The sequence below is a fragment of the Petaurus breviceps genome, unplaced genomic scaffold, assembly GCF_028583685.1.
Source record: "Petaurus breviceps papuanus isolate PSGF00001 unplaced genomic scaffold, PetGlider_PUasm1.0 567, whole genome shotgun sequence".
NCBI classification, from domain to species: domain Eukaryota; kingdom Metazoa; phylum Chordata; class Mammalia; order Diprotodontia; family Petauridae; genus Petaurus; species Petaurus breviceps.
Genome location: NW_027186383.1, coordinates 7,532,846 through 7,555,281, shown reverse-complemented (window position 1 = coordinate 7,555,281; position 22,436 = coordinate 7,532,846). Strand labels below are relative to the sequence as shown.

Below are 22,436 nucleotides of genomic sequence, written 5' to 3'. Positions count from 1 at the left end.
TTATCCAGAATGGCTTGACCAGTTCACTGCTCCACCAACAAGCCACCATGACCTGTTTTCCCACAGGTCCTCCTGCATTTGCCAATTTCAGGACCCAGTATTTTCTGGAGGGTGAAGGTAGGAGAGCCCTGGGAAAGGGCTCCAAGATAAGGGAGAAAACTACTATAGGCCTTTCACCAGAGCTGAAATACAAAGCCTGATGCCAAAGTACAGATCCCTAAAGGGGTGGTACTACTGCAATTTCTGGCCCTCCTGACTGGACAGGGAGCCTCGAGTTAACTCAGAATAAGATGACCACCGGGATACAGCGGCCCTAATCCACAGGCAGATCAGCAAACTTGTTGGGGTGACAGGGCTGTGGCTAGCAGGGGAAGCCCTTCTGCTTCCCTTGGGAAGGTCCTGGGAGAGGAGTCAATTCCAGCTGTGAAGTGGGCTTTGTAGTCCTTCTCAGCACACCCTGGTCCGGCTCTGGCTCCGCTTCCTCAGCATCTCTTAGACTGAGACGAATCTGATCATCAACCAGAATTTACTTAATTCAAGCGGCATCCACCAGGGGCAGGGGCAATTGGGGAAACTGAGGCAGGCTGCAGTTCAATCGCTTTAGAAGGGCCACCGGGGTCTCGAGGCCAGCGCCCGGTCCCCGGCACCACCTGCCTTTACAATGGCTACAATGTCGCAGCCCTGCGGTCTAGGCAGTTTATAACCCCCTTTTTATGCCCACAAGCCCGCTGGGAAGCAAATGCTAGAATTCCCCCACTTTAAGGATGAAAAGACTGAAGCAGGGGCTTGCGGTCACACAGGAGACTCCCAGAGGACATCCTGGTAGAGACACCCAAAGACAAAGAGCCCTGGTTGGGGAAGAAAGTCTGTCCTTCCTCCTGTGCGGAACGCCAGGAGCGGTGGCAAAGATTCCCAGGAGACGTGCCTAGACCCTACGTGCAGGGGGAGGGGCAGCCATTACTGCTTAAGCAAGAATGACCGCGGAGCCTTCTGGGTGATGGAGTCCAGGGTGGAGCATGCGCCTTGGGGCCCAGGCGGGAGCCGGACCCCCCCCCCCCCCCGCGGCTGCGCCCGGACTCCATTTCCCAGAATGCTTCGAGAGGCTCCTCCGGGTCTAGGACGCGTCACTCCTTCTGCTTCCTGTAAGGATTGGGGCAGAGCGCATAGCGTTGGGATACTTTTCCGTCCGGACTCTGCCCGAGCTTGGTTACCCGGTGGGGCTCTAGGCCTCTGGGCCCACTAGCTGGGTGGGTCAGTGAGACAACCAGGGCGCAGGCGCCAGAGCAAGACCGCTCGGAGTCTAGGGCCGAGGGCCTGCGACTCGGCCGAAGGAGAGAGCCCGAGCCGCTTCCGCCTCCCCTCTTCCAGCTCCGGCGGCGCACTTCCTCGGGGCAGGGCCGTGGAGTGCGCAGGCGCGGCTCCTCGCGGTGCACGTGTGGGAGCCCCAGGATGTTTGGGCGCCGGGGCGGGGGGAGGCGCGTGGTGGTTTTGTGACGGTGTGTCCGAGCCTTGGCTTTTTGTAAAGCACGTGCGTGCGTGCCGTGGGAGTGGGCGCCCCCTCTATCCCCTCGGCCGTCCTGGGTCCGTGGGCCGCCCCTGCCCAGCGCTTAGAACGCGGAAAGCCCCCCCACGGCCTCGGGGAGCCCCCCGCATGAAGAGGGCGCAGAGCCTGGAAGGGCCCCTGCCCCTCCGGGACCCGGGTGGGCGGAGCGGCCTCTGAATTCCGGACCGGGAGGAGGCTGGAGGCGAGCTTGGGCGTTCCCCCGGGGATGCCCTGCCCTGGCTCCTGCCTGAGCTCGGACCCCAGAGGCAGGCAGCCCGCAGCCTTGCCGGTAGGGTGGGCCCCGCGCACTGCCTTTCTGGTGCATCGTAGGCGTGCTCGGAGGCGGGAGCCGAGTGGAGAAGGCGGTAGGGGGATGGCTGCACGCCGCCATGCACAGTGGCCTGACTTCTTTCTCCTTAAGCAGCTCAGCCTCGTCCAGCGCTGGCGCCTCCCCAAGCCGGAGTATGGAGGAAGAGCAGGGAATGACTTTTGGGCTCCTGGCAGCCCAGATTCAGGTGCGTTAAAGTTGACTGTCTCTCCTGTGCCCCCTCTCATGCCACTGATCTCTTCGGAGAGTAACGTTTCTTTCCATTCCTTTCTCAGTGCACTCAGACCCCAGGTAGGCTGCTGAGCCTCAGTTATCCGAAGCCTCTGGCTATTCTGATCACTGACGTAGAGGAGGCAGAGCATCAGAACTGGAATGTCTCCATAATACAAACTAGGAAATTTTAGAACAAATGTATGTGGTTTGAAAAGCAGTTCCCTTTTAGGTTTGTAAATGAATGGGGAGAGCGGAATGGTTGGTCAAAACCTTGTACGACTCAGACAGTAAAGATTTCTTCTGAGATTGTTTTCCTACAGTTTAGCAAAGGTTAAATTGATACACTAGCAAAACCCAGATAAAAATGAAACTTCTCCTTTCCTTGAAGACCTTACATTTCACTGTAGGATAGACTTAAACACAGGTAAGAGACAGGTGAAAGAGTGGAGTACAGAGGTGGAGTGAGAGAGAGGAGGATACAGGAGAGGCCAGGAAGGAACTATCCAGGGCAAAAAAAGGCACGAGGGAAGGAGAGGAGAAACAGAAGATGTCCTTCCTTGGCACCTCTACTGGCCCTGCCGTTCTGAAGTGTTGTGAACAGCGTGCAGCCCCACTTGTTAGGGAGAGCTTAGACAAACTGGAGAGTGTACAGAGGTGTTACAGAATGGATACTAAATATTCACATCGGTTTAATGATCTAGTTAGTGCAGGGCTGGGGAAACCTTCAGCCTCCAGGCCATTATGTGGCCCACAGGTGTTCAAGTGCAGCCTTTTGACTGAACCCAAACTTCACAGAACAAATCCCCTTAATGACAGGATTTGTTCTGTGAAGTCTGGATTCCGTCAGAAGGCCACACTTAAGGACCTAGAGGACCACATATGGGCTGGAGGCCAATTACATTTTAATCTGTTTTGGGGTGCACTCGAGGGTTTTTGCCAGTGTGGCCTGGCAGTAAGTTTGACACTTCTGCTCTATAGTATACAACTTGTCAGTTTAATAAAAGGTACAGAGAGTAGGTCTTCCTGGGTTGTTAACTGTAAGTTAGTATTTGATCTGATAGAGCAAAATGGCAGCATTGAATCCTCTCTTTCACCAATGTGTGTCCCATGGATGTGCTAAGGTAATAGAAGCTTTCTTGGTTCATATAACAACAAAGATAATTTTTTAGATGATTTCTAGATTATTTCTATCAAGCATGGCTTCAGAGAGGGGGAGACTGTCCTCAAGATCTATCACAGAAATGTTCCAGACAGAATTTCTGGGTAATTACTCATTTTATCAATAATGCTAGCATATCATTAATAAAAGACTGGTCATTTGACTCTGTCTTAGACCAGAGACCACTCATGGAACCTAGTCAACATTTGTATGCCCTCGGAAGAGTCGGTTTCTGATAGTGGCAATCAACTCTGGCTAATAAGTAATGAGAAGAATGAATATCATAATGAGAGGCAGGCTTATTCTAATGAGGGGCTGGGACTGGGATCACTCAGTTTTGGTTGAAGAGAATTATCCATATCCCTATCACCATCTGACAAAACAGAATCCACATTTTCCTAGACCTGGCTGAGATGGGCTGGAATTCATCAGTTCACCTAACTTCATCTTTTCAACAGATCTGAGTTGTTCCTTTCAGTATTAACTGGAGTCTTCACAGTCTGCCTGAATAACCTACAGGGACTGATTGCTGAATAAAGAAGAAGAAAAGGAGACAAATTTGTGTGCTAATTCAGTAATTAGTTATTAAATACAAGAGAGAAATAATCCTCTCAGGGAAGAGAACCTTTTAGTATGTTTTCCAGACTCTTCTTCTGAGTGCCTGTTTGTTCCATTAAGACTCATTGGTGAGCTTCCTGAATGGCACTGTTAAGCACTCAAAGTATTTTGACCTAGATATTCCCAGTGGAAAAGCTAAGGCAGGGAAGAATGACTTGCCCAAAATGTGGAAAGCAGTTACGGTGACCAGCCTTGATATTGGTCCATATATTCATATATTATGTTTAGACAGTGCGGTTTGGAAATGAAATAGACTCATAACTAAAGAAATGGAAGAGAGCAGCAGAATATTTGGGAAACTGCAACGCTTTTAGGAAAAAATGTAAATAGTATTTTATTTTTTCCAATTATATGTTGATAGTTTTCAACATTTTTTTTTTTTTTGCTTTTTGGAGGGGAGAAGGCAGGGCAATTGGGGTTAAGTGACTTGCCCAAGGTCACATGGCTAGTAAGTATTAATTAAGTGTCTGAGGCTGGATTTGAACTCGGGTCCTCCTGACTCCAGGGCCAGTGCTCTATTCACTGCGCCACCTAGCCACCCCATCGACATTCATTTTTTTATGTGATTTTGAGTTCCAAGTTTTTCTCCATCCCTCACTTCTCTCCATATTCCCCAAGATGGCAAACAATTTAATACATGTTCTGTGTGTGCAGTCATGTTAAACATTTCCATGTTAGTCATGTTGCAAAAGAAAAAACCATAGGGAAAAAAACAAAGTAAAAATAGGATGCTTTGCTCTGCATTCAGACTCCATCAGGTCTTTCTCTGAATACGAATGAGTCTTTTGGAATTGTCTTGTATCGTTGTATTGCTGAGAAGAGCTAAATCTGTCACAGTTGATCATCAAATGACCTTGCTGGTACTGTGTACAGTGTTCTGGTTCTGTTCACTTCACTCAGCATCAGTTCATATAAGTCTTTCCAGGTTTTTCTAAAGTCAGCCTGCTCATCATTTCTTTTCTTTTTTTTTTTTTTTAAAGCAGTTGGGGTTAAGTAACTTGCCCAAGGTTACACAGACAGTTTTTTGTGTGTGTGTGGGTGTTAAATGTCTGAGGCTGGAACCGATCCCGGCGGTGCTCTACTCACTCACTACGCCACCTAGCTGCCCCTGCCTGATCCTCATTTCTTATAGCACGGTAGTATTCCATTACATTCTTATACCACAACTCATTCAGCCATTCCTCAATTGATGGGCATCCCCTTGGCTTCCAGTTCTTGGCCACCACAAAAAGAGCTGCTACAAATACTTTTGTACATGCAGATCCTTTTCTCCTTTTTCATGATCTCTGGAATACATTATTAGTAGTAATATTAGTGGATCAAAGGGTGCTTGCAGCACATAATGTCCAGCTTCTGCTTGAAATAAAACATCATTGTTTTCCTGGTGGGTCATTATGGCTGTTGGTGATGCCATACCATTGTGTCAAAAGAATTCATATTTTGAGAAGACTGAAGGACATGGGATAAGTATAAATACATTATAGCATATTGCTAGTAAAGAGTTGTGCTCAAGAATCAGCAGAAGAGTTACTAATCAAACAAGTATGATTGGAAAATAAGGTGGGCAAGTCGTGGGGATAATGAAGGATGAGAAAGGGCCATTCCCCCAGGCTACATTGATACCCCTGTGTGAGAAAAGATCTAGAGGAAGGTTTCCTGCGTATTGGTTGGACCACATCTGGAGGTCAGATGATGGAAACAAAAATGCTGAGATGTGGTTGGATTTCAACTTTTACCATTGTAGAGAAGTGCCCTTATCAGGAAAGCCAGAGAACCACTGAAGTCTTGGAGAAAAGCTTTTCCTTAGAACTGAGCACTGTTTGTTCATTGTGATTATAAGTACTTAGTACGTATTTTCATAATAAGAAGGGCAGAATTTTATTCTGGGTCTCCACAGGAGATGGTGACCCAGGAGAGAGAGCAGAGTGCTGTTACTGGAATTGGGGAGAACTCTCCACTTGTTATATGCTTTCTGGTATATTGCCTCTGGAATAAGTAGGTGATCGCTGAGGGAAAATGATAACCCCAAGGATAGAGACTAGTATTTGGAATTTGTCATTTGTAAGTGTTTTATGTGTCACAATGTTGCCAATTCTGTGATATGGTTTGGGAATCTTTGGAGTAAGGTATGACTGTTGACCTCCCTGGCTTCTTTCAAGTCCCAACTAAAATCCCACCTTCTAACAGGAAGCCTTTCCCATCCCCTCTTAAATCTAGCTATTTATCCTGGATATAGCTTGCTTTGTATATATTTGATTGCATGTTTTCTCCCCTATTAGATTATAAACTCCTTGAGGGCAGGGATTGTTTTTTTTTTTTTAACCTCTTTTTGTATCCCTGGTGCTTCACTCAGTGCCTGGAACATAGTAGGGACTTAATAAATGTTTATTGATTAAATCATGACTAAGGTCATGATTTTCTTGGGTTTACATAAGGAGAGGATTTGTGAATGTGAACTTGAGTAGTGCTGACTACTGAATCTAGTCCAGATTGAGACACACCAGAGATGAGTAATGAGATATTTGGAGGAGTGTTCCCTGGCTAAGCAGTTACGGCTTTAATTTAGGAACTGGTGACGTTCAAAGATGTGGCTGTGGACTTCACTTGGGAGGAATGGAGACATCTGGATCCTGCCCAGAGGGACTTGTACAGGAAGGTGATGTTGGAGAACTGCGAGAACCTTGTCTCTGTGGGTAAGCACGCTGTCTCCTGGGACTTGGAATCTGTGACCCATGCCCTATTCCTCCACAAGCTTGCCATATCAGGCCCGCCCCACTTGCCTCTACTCTTTTTCATGATTTAAGAACTTGGTTTGTGAGAGTGCCAGTGGAGTTCTCAGGCTGTCTGCCAGTATTCTCTCACCCTCACCATGTGGCCTGCTCGACTTCTTTTTCTGTCATGGGTTTCCTTGATTATGTCTTCCATTCCTGTTCTTTGGAATTCCTCCTTGATTGTGTGTGTTGCGCTCTGCTCAGACCTGCCATGATATTATTCATTGACCCATGTGTAATACTCACTTTTACGTCTTTGGAGGCTGCTAGATGCTGTATATCTCTACCTGAAAGCAATTCCTGTTGAATATTGAAAGTAAAAAGATGGCCCTTTATTTCCAGGAAACCTTGGGATCATTAAAGGGACTTTGAAATTTCCCAAAGGCAGTCCAGCTCAACTTCCATATCTGCTCTCTACTGATGTTCACCCCTGTGATAAGAGAAGATCCATCAGAGAATACAGGTTGAAGACAACAAAACTCTTCTCTCTAGGTTTTCACAATACTGCCCTTTCCCGGTTCTCTTCCTACTTGCCTGACTGCTCAGTCTCCTTTGCTGGATTTTTACCTCAGTTACCCCTGCTAACTGTGGCTATCTCCCAAGGCTCAGCCCTTGGCTCTCTTCTCTTCTCCCTCTATAATATCTTATTTGGTGATCTCACTAGCTTCCATGGGTTCCATTATCATCTCTGTACTGATCATGGTCAGATCTCTTATCCGGCCCCAACCACTGCTGACCCCCAGGATCACATCTCCAGCTGCTTATTGGACATCTAGTGGATGCCACATTAGGCATCTTGAACTTCACATTTCCAAAATTGAGCTCCTATTTCCCTCTACTTCCATCAAACTCCTTCCCTCTTCCTATACTTCCTCCTCCCAGTTTATTAAATTATTTATCTTTAGTTTTTTTTTTTTTTAAAGCAGTAGCTGGGGTTAAGTAACTTGCTCAAAGTCACACGGCCAGGTGTTTCTGGGTGGGTGCTAAGTGTCTGAGCCCGGATTCAATCCCAGGTCGTCCCAACACTGGGGCTGGTGCTCTTACTTGTTGAGCCACCTGGCCACCCCCACTTCCCTAAGTTTTAAATTGTTTCGCCCTCTCTTCCCCCTCCCTCCCAGTCTGATACGGCTGTACACATGCAGTTCTATCAAGCACATTTTCACGTTAGTTATATCGCACAGAAGAATTATAACGAATCAGAAAAACTATGGGAGAAGAACAAGACGAGACAAAAAAGGAAACAGCTTCACTGCATTCAGACTCCATAACTCTTTCTGGATTTGGCTGCATTTTCCATCGTGAGTCCTGTGGAATTGTTTAGGTCCTTGCATTGCTGAGAAGGGCAGAGTTGATCACAGTCAGCCGTGGCACGCTGTGGCTGTCAGTGTGCGGCGCTCTCCTGGTTCTGCTCCCCCGCTCAGCATCAGTTCATATAAGTCCGTGCAGGTTTTTCTGAAGTCCCTGCTCTCATTTCTCATAGCACCACAGTGTGGTGTTCCATGACATTCCCGTCCCACAGCTTGTTCTGCTCTTCCCCAGTGGATGGGTGTCCCCTTGATTTCCAGTTCTTGGCCACCACAAGAAGAGCTGCTATAAATATTTTGTACTTGCGGGTCCTTTTCCCATTTTTATGATCTTTTGGGGATACAGCCCTAGAAGAAGTATTTCATTGTTGGGTTGAAAGGTATGCAAGTTTTTATAGCCCTTTGGGCCCCTCTTCCTATTCTTGACATTGTTAGAGGCACTGCTTTGTCCCTGAGGCACACTCATCCTAGATTCCTTCCTTTCTCTCAAGCTCCATGTGCTCTGTCCATTCCGTCTTCATCATGTCTTTCCTGTCGCCTCCCTTCTCTCTGGTGCAGGCCCTCATCACCTCCTGCCTGGACTGTTGGTAGGGCAGCTTTTGGTTGCCTTCTTGCCTCCAGTCTCCTCACTGCAGTCCATTCTTCACACAGCTGTCAGATTGGTTTCTCCTAAAAGACAGCTCTGATCATGTCCCGTTCCTTTCTCCTCCCCCAATTCATTAAACTCTGGTGGCTCCTTGTTACCTCCAGCATCAAATAGGAAATCCTCTTTCTGGCCCCCAAATCCCTGCACAACCTGCCCTCCCCCGACTACCTCCTTACTCATAATCCCGTGACACTGGCCTCCTTGGCATTCCTCCAACAGGACACTCCCTCTCTTGACTCGGTGTCTTTTCCTTGGTTGTCCCCATGCCTGGGACTTCCTTCTTCCTCGTCTCTGTTTCTGCTTCCCTGACTTAAGTCTCAGCTGAAATCCTGCCTTCTGTGAGAAGCCTCTGCTGCTCCCCCTTCATCCTGGTGCCTTCCTTCGGATGTTTACCTCTGATTGATTCTGTGTGTATATATGCACATGTTTGTTTGTACATAGTTGTTGGCAAGCTGTCTCCTTCCATTAGATTGTGAGCTCCTTGAGGGCAGGGTTGACTTGTGCTTTTCCTTTTCCTTTTCTTTTTTTTTTGCTTTTTGGAGGGCAGTTGGGGTTAAGTGACTTGCCCAAGGTCACGCGGCTAGCAAGTGTTAAGTGTTTGAGGTATGATTTGAACTCAGGGCCTCCTGACTCCAGGGCCGGTGCTCTGTTCACTGCATCACATAGCCACCCCCTTTGCTTTTCCTTTTATTCTCAGAGGTTACAAAATAGAAGGCATTTGATCAACGTTTGTCGATTTGATTTGACTTAAGGGATGGTTCTCTGTGGGTGGTACGGTCCGTCCAGTGTTCCTGTTTGTGAATCGCTTTGTCCTGGCTGCATCAAGCCCTGGAACATTTTAGAGTCTTCCAGAAAAGAACTATAAGCATCTAAATAGTTTGGCCTGATTATCATGCAAGAAAAGGACAAGGGGAAGAAGACGGTCTGTTGTTCAGATTACATGATGCATTTGGGTAGACAGTCTGTAGAGCTTGTTCACCAGTGTCTGGGACAGAGAGTATAGGTGGAGGTGGAATTTGACCTCGAATTATGACTCGTATTCCCTTGGAATACAAAAGAGTCTGATTCTGGGATCTTTTGTACTACCCTCTGCATTTTCCCTGCCTTCTACTTTTGAGTGGGTAGAACTGAATTCTTAGATATCTTTATTTTCTCAGAATTTTCTTATTTCTCTCCCCATATATAGGAATTCCTGTCTCCACGATGGACATGATCTCTCTGTTGGAGAAGCGAGATGCACCATGGATGCCAGAGAGAGAAGTTTTCAGTGGCACCTGTGCAGGTGAGTGAGAATCAGATAAATGGGTGTCATTGCAAGCAGCTTCTCACTGGGTCAGTTAAGTTGCTGCACTTTTGTAGTGGCATCACTAGGGTATGACCGTTTTATGGCTCTTATTTTTTGCTATGTTGCTTTCCAAAAAGATGATATCATAGCCCTGCTGGTATTATAGTTTATAACTCTCCTTTGAGTCAAATGGATTTGATGTATCCCTGAAATGTTTTCATCTGAATTCTTGCAATTATTGGAGAGTAATAAGGAGGTTTTTTTTTTTTTAAAGACTTGTGCTTTTTGTTGTCTTAAAAAATTCTGCACTCTTTCCTTTTTAAAATGGTCTTTTCATTTTTATATCACCTTTTGGTTTTTTTCTGCTAAAATTTTATTTTTGTTATTCTGAACTTATTACCAACAATTGTGAATGTTTCCATAAACAAAGAACTGCAAAAGAAAACATCTTATGAAACTACAAACCTACATCCTCCACGTTTCTGGGGTTTTAAAATGATGTGAGAAATCCAGCTCCTCAGTCTCAAAGCTATTGTGTTTGTTTGTTTCCCCCTAAAAAGAAAGAATCCATTCCTTTTTAGGTGTCTCTCTCAGCACCTCACTAAGTATCCCCCCACACCCTCCATAACAGATAACCAAAATCAAGCAAGACAAGTTCGTGCGCTCAGCACTGTACCTGAAAGTAATGTGTGCCTCATTCTGATTTTTTTTACATCTATTTCATTTTCAAATGTATTCCTCACTGCTCTTCTCCCCAATGAGTCATCTGTCCATGAATCTAGAAAATTACTACGTCAGTTTAGTCTAACAGTATAAGCTGTGTTCCACATTTGTCTCATGTCACCGAAGAAGAGAGGCAGCAGACACATTTTCTCATCTCCTCTTTGGGACTAAGCTTAGTTGTTATAACTATGTGGTGTTTAGTTTTGGGTCCCTCTTCTTTCCGTTTATATTGTTTTATCCATTGAACATTCTGTTTTCTTGGTTCTGCTTACTTCATACTGCATCATTTATTATCTTGCTTCTCAGAATTTTTTGTCATTTTTGTTTCTGTGGTAGAGTGATATTCAATTCTGTTCACATGCCTTGATTTTTAAAAACGTTCTTCCTGATCAGTGAGCATTGACTTTGGTTCTAGCTCTTTGATACTGTTAAAAGTGCTGTTACAAATATTTTGGTGTATATGGGACCCCTCCTGACTTTTACTTCCTTGAGGTATATATGTAATAGTGGGATCTGCAATTCCAAGGGTATACCTATTCTAACCATAATTCCAGACTGCTTTCCAGAATGGCTTAGAAAATCCACAGTTCTACCAGTAATGTACTAGTGTGCGTATCTTGCCATAAACAACTGAGAAAGTAACTAAAATGCTCATACATTTAAGCCCATAGACCCCGCTACTTAGCATAGATCCCAAGAGATCAAAGACAGGAACAAAGGTCCCATATGTAGTTCTGCTTTTTTCCTTCCTATATTTACCTTGATTTTCTCAACCTTTTGTTCTTTCAAATGAAGTTTCTTTGTGATGTGCCTCTATAAAAAATGTCCTACATCATTGATTTGTGGAGCAATAAATTCATAATTTAATTCGGATAACATACTGGCATTAAGTTATCTCACCTCCAAATGAACAATACAGATATCATACATGTAGGTATATGCACATCCGTACAACTCTCCATATATGTATGTATTTCTTTCCATTTATAGTGTTGTAAGTTTTGTACATCTTGATTTCCTGCTTCGGTGGATTTCACTTTGCCTCAGTCTTTATTGTCTTTCCATAGATATAGATAAAGATATTACCTCCTGCCACAACTACGCTTTGAGACTAGTCACTTCTGAGTCCTTTTGTTATATTCTCTCTAATCCATATTTCTCAATCTTCCCCACAAGAAAAATGTGGCATTTTTTATTAGATACTGCTAAACTCTAGGTAAAGTATACTTAAAATATTCCCCTCATCTGCTTTATGAAGCCATGCAGTGCCTTTTTAATCATTGCTTCCCTGTCTAGATGTTTGTCACTTACCTCTTGAATAACACATTCTGAAGTTTTTTAAGGAATTGAAGGGCGCATTTAGTTTCCGTACTGTTCTTTTCCTCTTATTGACATTTGGGGTACCATTGGCCCCCTCACATCTTGTGATCAGTCCCTTCCTATTTGGCATGACTTTTCAGTTATCACCCATGGTGGCTCAGTAGTAGGCAAAAAACAGCAAGAAATGCAAGAAAAAAAGGTCACTTTCGAAACTGGTTTTGCACTTGAGAAGTAAGGACATATCAGGATTTGGAAAACAGTATAATCTTTGTTTTGTTTATTTTAAAAACCAAACTGCTTGAACATACTAATATTTATATGCCTTGGAAAAACTGTAGCATTTATGCAACAAAAAACCACATATAAAATAAAGGTTTGTCAGGTCTGTTTTTTTATATTATATGTTATATACCTAAAACGAAAAGCTAGCATTATTTGCGGTAAACAGATACATATGTGTCTATGTGGCATAGTCTTAAAATCCAGCTAGTTATATGTTGGGGAATCAGTATTTCTGTTATACTTTGTGTTGGTTCCTTATAACTTTTAGATATCTTTTTTAAATAAATTTTTATTTCTTTTGTTTTATATTATTTTTATTTCTCACTTATATAATATCCCTTATATTATACATATATAATAATCCCTTATAATAAAGGGTGGGGGTTTTTTTTGCTTTTTTTTTTTTTAGAAGGGGGGGAGGTAGGGCAATTGGGGTTCAGTGACTTGCCAAGGTCACACGGTTATTAGGTTTTTTGTGTTGTGTCAGAGGCTGGATTTGAACTCGGATCCTCCTGACTCTAGGGCCGATGCTCTATTCATTGCGCCACATAGCCGCCCCCAATTTTTTTTTTAAAGAAGCTTTTTGTTGTTGCAAAACCGAACAAAATAAAGTTCATTGTTATGCAGGATAACCCCCTGAAGTCTCGGTGTCATTTTCCATGATCCTTTAAAACATCCCAGAACCTGTGGGGATACTCTGTATGTCAGATCGTCTTTGGGGCCAAGCTTGGACATAATTTCTCCACATTTGGTTCAGATGGCTTTGTTATTGTTCTTTCCATTTATGTTTTGTAGCTTTTGTGCAGGTAGGTTTCCTGCTTCAGTTGTCTTCACTTTGCCTGCATTTACTTTTTGTCTTTCCATGCCTCTCTATTCATCATGTTCATCATTTCCACAGCACAGCAGTATAGATGTCTCATATTTTAATACCATTTGAAGATTTTTTTTCTCCTTTATGGCCCTTCATTAGTTTCTTTTTTACTCAGATATGTTAAAAGATCAGGATTTAAAAAACAATGTTAGGTATATTTAAGATAAAAATAAAAATCATGCAATAGCACATGAATATACTTATGTCTATAAATGTTCTTTAGTGTTTATCTCTACCCTAAAAGATGTCTTAATAATTAGTTATAGTACCAACATCCTTCCCGCCTCCCTTCTGTTTAACCTCCTTACTTGGCTGTATAATATAGCTTTGTTGCTATGAATTCTGGCTATCTTTATGTAATAGGCAGTATGTATGGTTTTCTTTCAGCTTTTATTTGTTTACTTTCACCAGTGGTATATAAACCTCAGATTTCCTCAATTCTTCTTTTTCATCCTTCTGATTAATAATAGTCCATTACATTAACATAGTATGGGGTGGCTAGGTGATACAACAGATAAAGTACTGGACCTAAGATGAGGAAGAGTTATCTTCCTGAGTTCGGACCCGACCTCAGATACTTACTAGTTGTTTGACCCTTCACCCTGTTTGCCTCAGTTTCCTCATCTGTAAAATGAGCTGGAGAAGGACATGGCATGGCAAGTCTTTTTCAGATGCACTGCTCTCTGCCCACACCTACCCTGTTTTATGCCTTACAGAATGAGTTTTGCAACTGAAATGGAGGACTTGACATTTATATGTATCACATTTATTTGTTTTAACACATTGGTGTAGCCTGTTGATCTCTTTGAAGCCTAACTCAACTCATATATATTGCTAGCTATCCCTTCCAGTTTTGTGTCCTTTATAAATAACACTGGCTAATTATATATTCCTTCATTCAAATCATTGATGTAAACAGGCTAGTATTTTTCAAAATAATGTTCATTAATCGCAGTTTTTATTTTTGTTGAAAACCTTTTGCAAGCCAAATAGATATTTGACATGTGGTGCCTTTTTGGGGCTGCTTTTAAAATCATTATAATATTGTTCTGTGTAATATTGGTTCTGTGTGAGTTGAATTTGGTATAAAATAAAATTTATTGAACAAATACTAGGTTTAATCTGCCTTTTCTGTGGTGTTTTTTGGAAAAATAAAATAGACCTTCCTTGAAACATTGTTTTGTCCTTTGGAAGTTTTGAGGAATCTCAGTAGTTCTTAAATTTTTCCCAGTTTCTCAGATTTCTATCACTTTTGTCTGCATGGATTCCAAGTTGAATAAATTTTCAGTTCAGTAATATTCTGACCTAATTTTCTTTATCTTAGGTGTTTTTCTACTCCCTGTTGCCAAAGACATTTCTGTTTTTTATTGCGTGTGGTTTTTAATGATCTCCGTAAGTGCTTTCTGTGATCTTTTATGTAATTCATTTAGCCCTGGTTAGCAAGGTGCTCTGTTGGTATCTCATCTCTTCTTGGTATTATTTCCCTCAAACAATGAGACCTTGGTTTCTGTCAAGATTCATATAAACTCCTAAAGAGGAGCCTTTCACAATTCCTGTATCTGCTGTTGTTTTTCCCTTGCCTCTGTTCTGTATGTATGTTATATCCAAATAATGTCTGTGTTGTTGGCCCCATTAGCATCTAAGTTCTTGGGGCGGCTAGGTGGTGCAGTGAGTAAAGCACTGGCCCTGGATTCAGAAGGACCTGAGTTCGGATCCGGCCTCAGACACTACACACACACACACACACACACACAAGCCGTGTAACCCTTGGGCAAGTTACTTAACCCCAATTGCCCTCCAAAAAGCAAAAAAAAAAAGTAGAATCTAAGCTCCTTGACAACAGGAACTGTTTGTTTTCTCTTTGTATTCCTAGTACTGAGCACAGTTTCCAGTGCATAGTGGGAGCTACTGTTTCCCCGATAATAAGACCTATCCTGAAAATAAGCCCTCCCCTTACTGTGTAAGATTCCTCTAAAATAAGCCCTCCCCCCAAAATCAGCCCTATTGAGATTGCTACTGTAGTGAAGGTGATCCCCTGCGCTACACGCTACATTACGGTACCCTCTGTATGCACCGTCCCCCCCCTGCCCCTTCCCCCGGGTGAAACTCCGAGCTGCATCCAATCAGAGCTGCAGCAGTGAGCGCGTCATCCTGTTCTTTCTTGAATTCATTATTGAATAAAGGTACATTTTTTTGTTCACATTTACCTGTTTATTAAAATTGCTGTCAATGTTCATTAAAATAAGCCCTCCCCTGAAAATAAGCCCTCTGGTGTTTTTCTGTCCAAAAAAATTAATAAGACAGTGTCTTATTATTGGGGAAACACAGTAAATAACATTTATACTAATTGTCTGAGCATCAGTCTCAATGAGAGACAGAAACTAGAACTTGCTCTAAAGATTTTTGTCTCTCAGAAAAGCAAACAGTGATTGAGAATTTTTAAACTTTTTTTTTTTTTCAGATTCCCTTAGTGAGAAGACCAAGTTTGAACCCAAAGATTCAAATCCAAGGCAGGCCTTTTGCATGGGAATATCATCCAAGATAAGACTGCACAAGGATACAGTGGCCTGGCATTCCAACATAAGAGAAGCAGGTGAATGTGAGGCCAACATGGAGGAGCTGAAGCACAATCAGGAGAGACAATGGAGACAAGGAACAGTCACTCCCAGAACAGCTTGTAATCAAGTGCTTGTACCTCAACACAACACTAGAAATATTATTCTAGTGTCAGACTTGGTGCCAGCATCAAAAGGGATAATGGGAGAAAATCTTTATAAGTCCCTTGGAAAGAGCTTCAGGGATGATTTTCCTTACTTAATTACATATGAGGCATTGTCTTTCCAAAAGGAACTTATTAAGAATACCAAATGCAAGAAACCTTTTAGATACCATTCTGACTTAATTAAATTTCATAGAATTCATGCTGGAGAAAAGCAACATGAATGGAATGGATGTGGAAAATCCTCTGGCAGAAGATCAGATATTATTGGACATCAGAGAATACATAGTGGAGGAAAAATCAACAATTATTATGAAGATGAGAAAGGTTTCTGCCATAGGGGAAGCTTGAATAAACATAATGTAGTTTATACTAGAGAGAATTCCTTTGCATATAATGAATGTGGGAAAGCCTTCAATGAGAAGGAAATCCTTACTTCACCTTTGAGAATTCACACTGGAGAGAAAATCTCCGAATCTAATGAATGTGAGAAACCGGTCAGCCAGAGGGGAAACTGTATTAGCCATCAGAGAACTCATACTATAGGAAAATCACTTGTGTATGATGCATGTGGCATGAGCGTAAGGGAACAGCTTATTGTGCATCAAAGAATTCATAATGAAGAGAAACCCTTTGCATGTAATAAATTTGAAACAGGTTTCCAAAACAGAGTAAGCCTTATTACCCATCAGAAAACTCATTCTGGAGAGATACCCTTTGCATGTAATGAATACCGGAAAGGCTTAAGAAAGAGTGGGTATCTTACTACACAGCAGGGAATTCACATTGAAGAGAAACCCTTTGCATGTTTTGAGTGTGGGAAAGGTTTCAGACAGAGTGCATACCTTATTATCCATCAGAGAATTCATACTGGAGAGAAGCCCTTTATATGTAACGAATGTGGGAAAACCTTTACCCAAAAGGCAAGCCTTATTACTCATCAGAGGACTCATACTGGAGAGAGACCCTTTATCTGCAATGAATGTGGGAAAACTTTTACACAAAGAGCAAACCTGATGACCCATCACAGGACTCATACGGGAGAGAAACCCTTTGCATGCAACAAATGTGAGAAGACCTTTACCCAGAAGTCAAGCCTCATTACTCATTATAGGACTCACACTAGAGAGAAACACTTTGCATGTAATGCATGTGGGATTGCCTTTACCCAGAGAGCAGGCCTTACTGCTCATAGACGAATTCATTCCAGAGAGAAAGAGTTTGCTCCTAATAAATATGGGAAAGGCCCTCAAAAGAAAAGAGTTATCCATCAGGGAAGTCATGCTGGAGAGAAACCCTTTGAATGTAATGAATGTGGAATAGGCTTCCGATACAAGGTAAATCTTAATATCCACCAGAGAACTCACACTGGAGAGAAACCCTTTGCATGTCATGAATGTGGGAAAGGCTTCAGACAGAGTGCGCATCTTATGACCCATCAGAGAACTCATACTGGAGAGAAACCATTTGCATGTAATGAATGTGGGAAGGCCTTTACCCAAAGGTCAAACCTTAATAGCCATCAGAGAACTCATACCCAAGAGAAACTCTTTGCATGTAATGAATGTGGGAAAACATTCACTCAAAAAGGAAGCCTTGTTTCTCATCAGAGGACTCATACTAGAGAGAAACAGTTTATATGTAATGAATGTGGAACAGGCTTCCTACACAGAGTAAGCTTTATTGTTCATAAGAGAATTCATACTGGAGAGAAACCATATATATGTAATGAATGTGGGAAAGGCTTTAGACAGAGTGGACACCTCATGATCCATCAGAGGACTCATACTGGAGAAAGACCCTTTACATGTAATGAATGTGGAAAAACCTTTACCCAAAGATCGAACCTTACTAGCCATCAGAGAACTCATACTGGAGAGAAACTCTTTGCATGTAATGAATGTGGGAAAGCATTTACCCAAAAGGGAAGCCTTATTACTCACCAGAGAACTCATACTGGAGAGAAACAGTTTGTATGTAGTGATTGTGGAACAAGTTTTCTTCATAGAGTGACCCTTATTATCCATAAGAGAACTCATACAGGAGAGAAACCATATGCATGTAATGAATGTGGGAAAGGCTTCAGGCAGAGTGGACATCTCATTACCCATCAAAGAACTCATACTGGGGAAAAACCCTTTGTATGTAATGAATGTGGGAAAACCTTCACACAAAGGGCAAATCTTACCAGCCATCAGAGAAATCATACTGGAAATAAACTCTTTACTTGTAATCAGTGTGGGAAAGCTTTTACCCAAAAGGCAAACCTTAGTACCCATCAGAAAACTCATGCTAGAGAGACACCTTTTGTGCATAATGAATGTGAGAGATCTTGTGCTCGTAGGACAAACCTTATTAGCTATCATAGAACTTTTACAGAATAAAAGTCCTTTATGTATAATTAATACAGAAAAGATTTCTGCCAGAGGAGATATTATATAAGATAATCCTGGAGAGAAACTTTATGTAACAAGCCTTCAGTGGGAGGGGATGCCTCCTTATGTATTAGAGAACTTATGCTGGATTAAAGCGTTTCAGTGTAATAAATAAGAGTTGCACCAAATGGCTCATTTTGACTGTGTTGGGTGGAATAACCCAGGTGTCTGTGCTTCATTGTGGACTGTGTAACATTTTTACAATGACTTATATAAATGGCAAACTCATCAAATTTTCAAATGACCCAAAACTGGGATAAATAGCTAACACTGTATAAGAGAGCTACCTAAAAGGATCTTGACGTCATTGGGCTGAAAGACGAAATTCAGTAGTGACAAATGCAAATACTTAAGTATGCAAAAAACCAGTTTGATTATTAGGGAATGATTATTGAGCACTTAGTGTTCGCCAGGCCATAGATATAAAGAAATACAAAGTAGTTGTTGACATCAAGGAGTTCACATTCAAATGAGGTAGAGAGCATGTGCGCAACTATGTTCATACAGACTAAGTGGAAGGTCATCTCCCATTCCTAGCTGGAGATGAGGAAGGGGATTGTTCCAGGTAAGGAGCAACTAAAGCAAAGCCAAAGAGAAGAGTTGATGGAGTGTTGGGTGGGTGAGCACTTAGCAGGTAGGCCAGCATAGGTGGATCAGAAAGCCTCTGTAATCAAAACTCCATTTTCTGTGATCCTCCCTGTCTCTTCTTTGATCATCAGCTCTTCCTTCTTTGTACGTAAAAAGGTCAATTCTTCTGTGTTCCTCTGATTTGCTGTAATTTCACCCTTTACATTTTAATCATTATTATGTAGAGGGTTTTTTGTTTGTTTATTTTGTTTTGGCATACAGTGTGAAATGTTGGCTTCTACCTAAATTTGTCCCCAGTTGCTTTCGGTTTTCCTAGCAGTTGTTGTTACATATTAAGTCCTTATTTTAGTAGTTAGGGTCTTTGGGTTTATCACAAATATTCTTTTATCTATTTCTTTGTATTTTATACTTAATCTATTTAAAAAAAAACATACCAAATAGTTTTAATGATAATTGCTTTGTAATAAACACTACTTTTTTTTTGCCCTTCTGTGTATCACCAGCACTTAGCACACAGTAGGTGCTTAATCAGTTTATTGACAGACTTTCATTTTTTCAGTTAACGTTTTTTAAAAAAAACTCACTTCTCCCAACCCTCGTTGAACAATTTAAAAAATAAAAATAAAATGCTATCCTTAATACATGGCTGCAGTTTGGCAAAATCAATTCCCATATTTTTCATGTCTGTATGTCTCTCTGCATTTTAAGTTCATTGCCTCTTTATGAGGAGGTGTTGTGTTTCATATTAATTTTTGGAGTTGTGGTTTACCATTGCATTGATCAAAGTTGTAAGGTCTTTGAGAATTGTTTTCTTTATAATGTATTGTAAAACATATTCTCCTAGTTGTACTGACTTCACTTTGCCATTTCACAGAGATCTTCTTAGTTTATTCCAAAACTGTCCATTTCACTATTTGTTATGGCAAAACCATTTGTAATGTTACATTGCCGTACCACAATTTATTTAGCCATTCCCCAATAGGAGGATAATGCATTAATTTCAATTTTTGTATTACTACAAAAAGACCTGCTATAAATATTTTTGTAGATATTGAGCTCTTTTCTCCTTTGGGGTACAGGGTGGGTATAGTGGTTTAGCTGGGTAAAAGTGTGTACACATTTTCATAACTTTTGGGGCAAAACTGTATTGCTTTCCAGAATGGCTGGACCAATTACCAACTCCATCATTGGTCCACCAGTGAATCCAGTGCTTAGTCCACCAGAAAACCAGTGAATGGCCCTTCAGGGCCATTTTCCACATTTCTCATCTTTGGTAGTTCGATAAATATGAAGTGCAACCTCAATGTTGCTTTAATTTTCATTTCTCTTAATAGTGCCTTCACACATTTTTATATGATTATTGATAAATGTGATTTTTTTGAGAACTACTCATTCATATCAAGGAGCCACATCTGATGTAGGACATTTGCATGGGGCATTAGCCAAAAAAAAAAAAAAAAGGTCAAGTGACAGCTCCTGGCATTCCAAGATGAGAAAAGCCAGGGAATGTGATGCCAAGAATCAGAGAAGGAACCAAGTGTAATGGTAATTTAAAGAGCTTCTCTGCCCCTAATAGGCAGAATGTAACCACGTGGAGCCTGTAGTGGGAGGAGTTTGCTGAATGGGTAGAGCAGGAAATGAGTCAGAGGAGTTAGAGTGGAGGGAGAGAGAGGACACAGGTAAGCAGACAGGATTCTGAGTGTTTGTTTATGGGAAGACCTGAGCAGGGGGAAGGCTTTGGAATGGTGTTGCTCCCTGTGGTGATAAGGTGTAGTAACGTCTTTGTTGCTATGGTGGAGTCCGTTTTCTGGTGTTGGGATTTGGCTTTCTGGTATAATGTTTTGCTTCTGTCTTCTATATGGAGAGTGTTGTATCTTAATTCAGAACTACACCAGCATAATCATAGTCACCCAGAACTTTTTTTTTTGGAAGAAGGTTTAGTCTGGAATCAGTCTTTGTTGCACTGTGGAGAAGGAGCTATGAGACAGTGTCTCCATAAAGCTAGGACACTTGGAAAGAACTTCCAGTTGCATGTGATACTGATGAGGGATGGCTCCCAATAGGTTCAGCAGGAACTCTGATCTTATCTAAGACCAGAACCTTCGATTCAGCCTTACTTGGAGTCAGAGTTGTAAAAGTTTATTATAATGTTTTCAAATATAATTTTTTATATATGTTTATAATGTTTTACAGCAGGCAAGGATCCTTAGGGGACCTGCAACCTTAAAGGGGTAGAATTAGATTTATATAAAATCATTCATAGTAGAACCTGTGCCAATTATGCTAACTAGGTGATTAGGGGTGGGATTAGGGAGGAGTTAAGGTGGGGACAGTGTAATGTAACTGCGCAGGTGTATTGCCCATGATTCACTGGGAAAAAGTCCAAGGGGGGGGGGGGGCTACCTAGAGGTGTGGTTCACTAAGCCAGTGAGCAGTCAGTGGCTGATGGAGAAGTGCCCAGTCTGCCACCCATCAGTGTCATGTTTGACAAGATTAATGTCTGGAACCGATTGATGTCTGGGAACCAAGGTTAACTGGAGACTCAGTGGATAATAGGCAAAGGAGTTAACCCAGAGATAGGGTACCGGATTCATGGGGGCAGCGGAACACTATACAAAGGGGAGATATAAATAGTTGCCTAAGCTGGAATGTTTATAGATACTTTTGTGAAGGATTGGTAGGTATAGCTTGTTAGTGTTTCAAGGCTGATAGAAACAATCCATGAGTTCTTGCTGGGCACAATTAATGTTTTGAAGATGGGGTGGGGGGGAGGGAGAAGGGGCAGAGTTAATGCTCTGAGACTTGGGGGGGGTAGTGTGATTTTACCAATTGATGTTACAAAGTTTCACAGACTGATGCTACAAACACAGATCCCAAGCACCCCATCAATACCTTCTGCTTCGGAAGCAGTCCTAGCTGACGTTTGTGCAGCGCTTACTAAGTGCCCAACACTGCTAAGTCCTTTTCTAACGATGACCAGCCAGTCTCTGCAATCGCACTGGGAGGCGGCTGCTGTCTCGTTTTACAAATGAGGAGCCGGAGACGCGCGTAAGTTAGGCGACTCGCCCAGGGTCACAGCTGGTTAAGTGCCAGGCTGAGCTGTTTGCTTCACTTGTTATACAACCGGCTCCCGTTTTACCGATCAGCTCAACTTTGAAAAACCACTTCCGATCTCATTCATCTCTCCTGCGGTTTTCAGGATTCCCCACCTGGTATTTAACTGGGGTTTAAAACTGGTTCTTTTCCTAGTTTTTTTCTGTTGCGTGCAGCCTCTTTTTCCTGATTTTCCTCATTTAAACGCGGGGAGTCCGGGACGCAAACACGCGAAGCCGCGCGAGGCTGAGGCGCTCAGACGCGGACACTCTAGCCAGGAAAGCAGGACCCCGGTGCCTTCTGGGGGATGGAGTCCAGGCGAGTACGTGCCCGGCGGGAGCCTTCTGCTTCCGGACTACATTTCCCAGAAGGCGCGGCACTGTTGCGTACTTCCTCTTTTCCTCTCCAGCTTGTCCCTAGCGGGTAGCTGTAGGGCGCGAGGCATTGTGGGATCTTTCTTCCAGTGTTCCGAGTTGGGAGAAGCTGCCATCCGACCTGGGAAGTCCGGACTCCTGGTGCGGATCCGAGGGACCGAACC

The 22,436-nt window shown here is 42.5% G+C and overlaps 1 protein-coding gene across 1 annotated transcript in view; it reads left to right on the top strand.

Annotated features, from left to right (window-relative positions):
- The first annotated feature begins 1,505 nt into the window (after positions 1–1,505).
- Positions 1,506–22,436, top strand: part of LOC138173248 (zinc finger protein 850-like) — a 34,632-nt gene continuing 13,701 nt past the window's right edge. The window contains exons 1-4 of the mRNA XM_069103211.1: positions 1,506–2,058; positions 6,428–6,554; positions 9,769–9,864; positions 15,525–18,091. Of these exons, the coding sequence (XP_068959312.1) occupies positions 1,933–2,058; positions 6,428–6,554; positions 9,769–9,864; positions 15,525–18,091 (2,916 nt within the window). The 5' untranslated portion in view covers positions 1,506–1,932. The remainder of the gene's footprint in view (positions 2,059–6,427; positions 6,555–9,768; positions 9,865–15,524; positions 18,092–22,436) is intronic.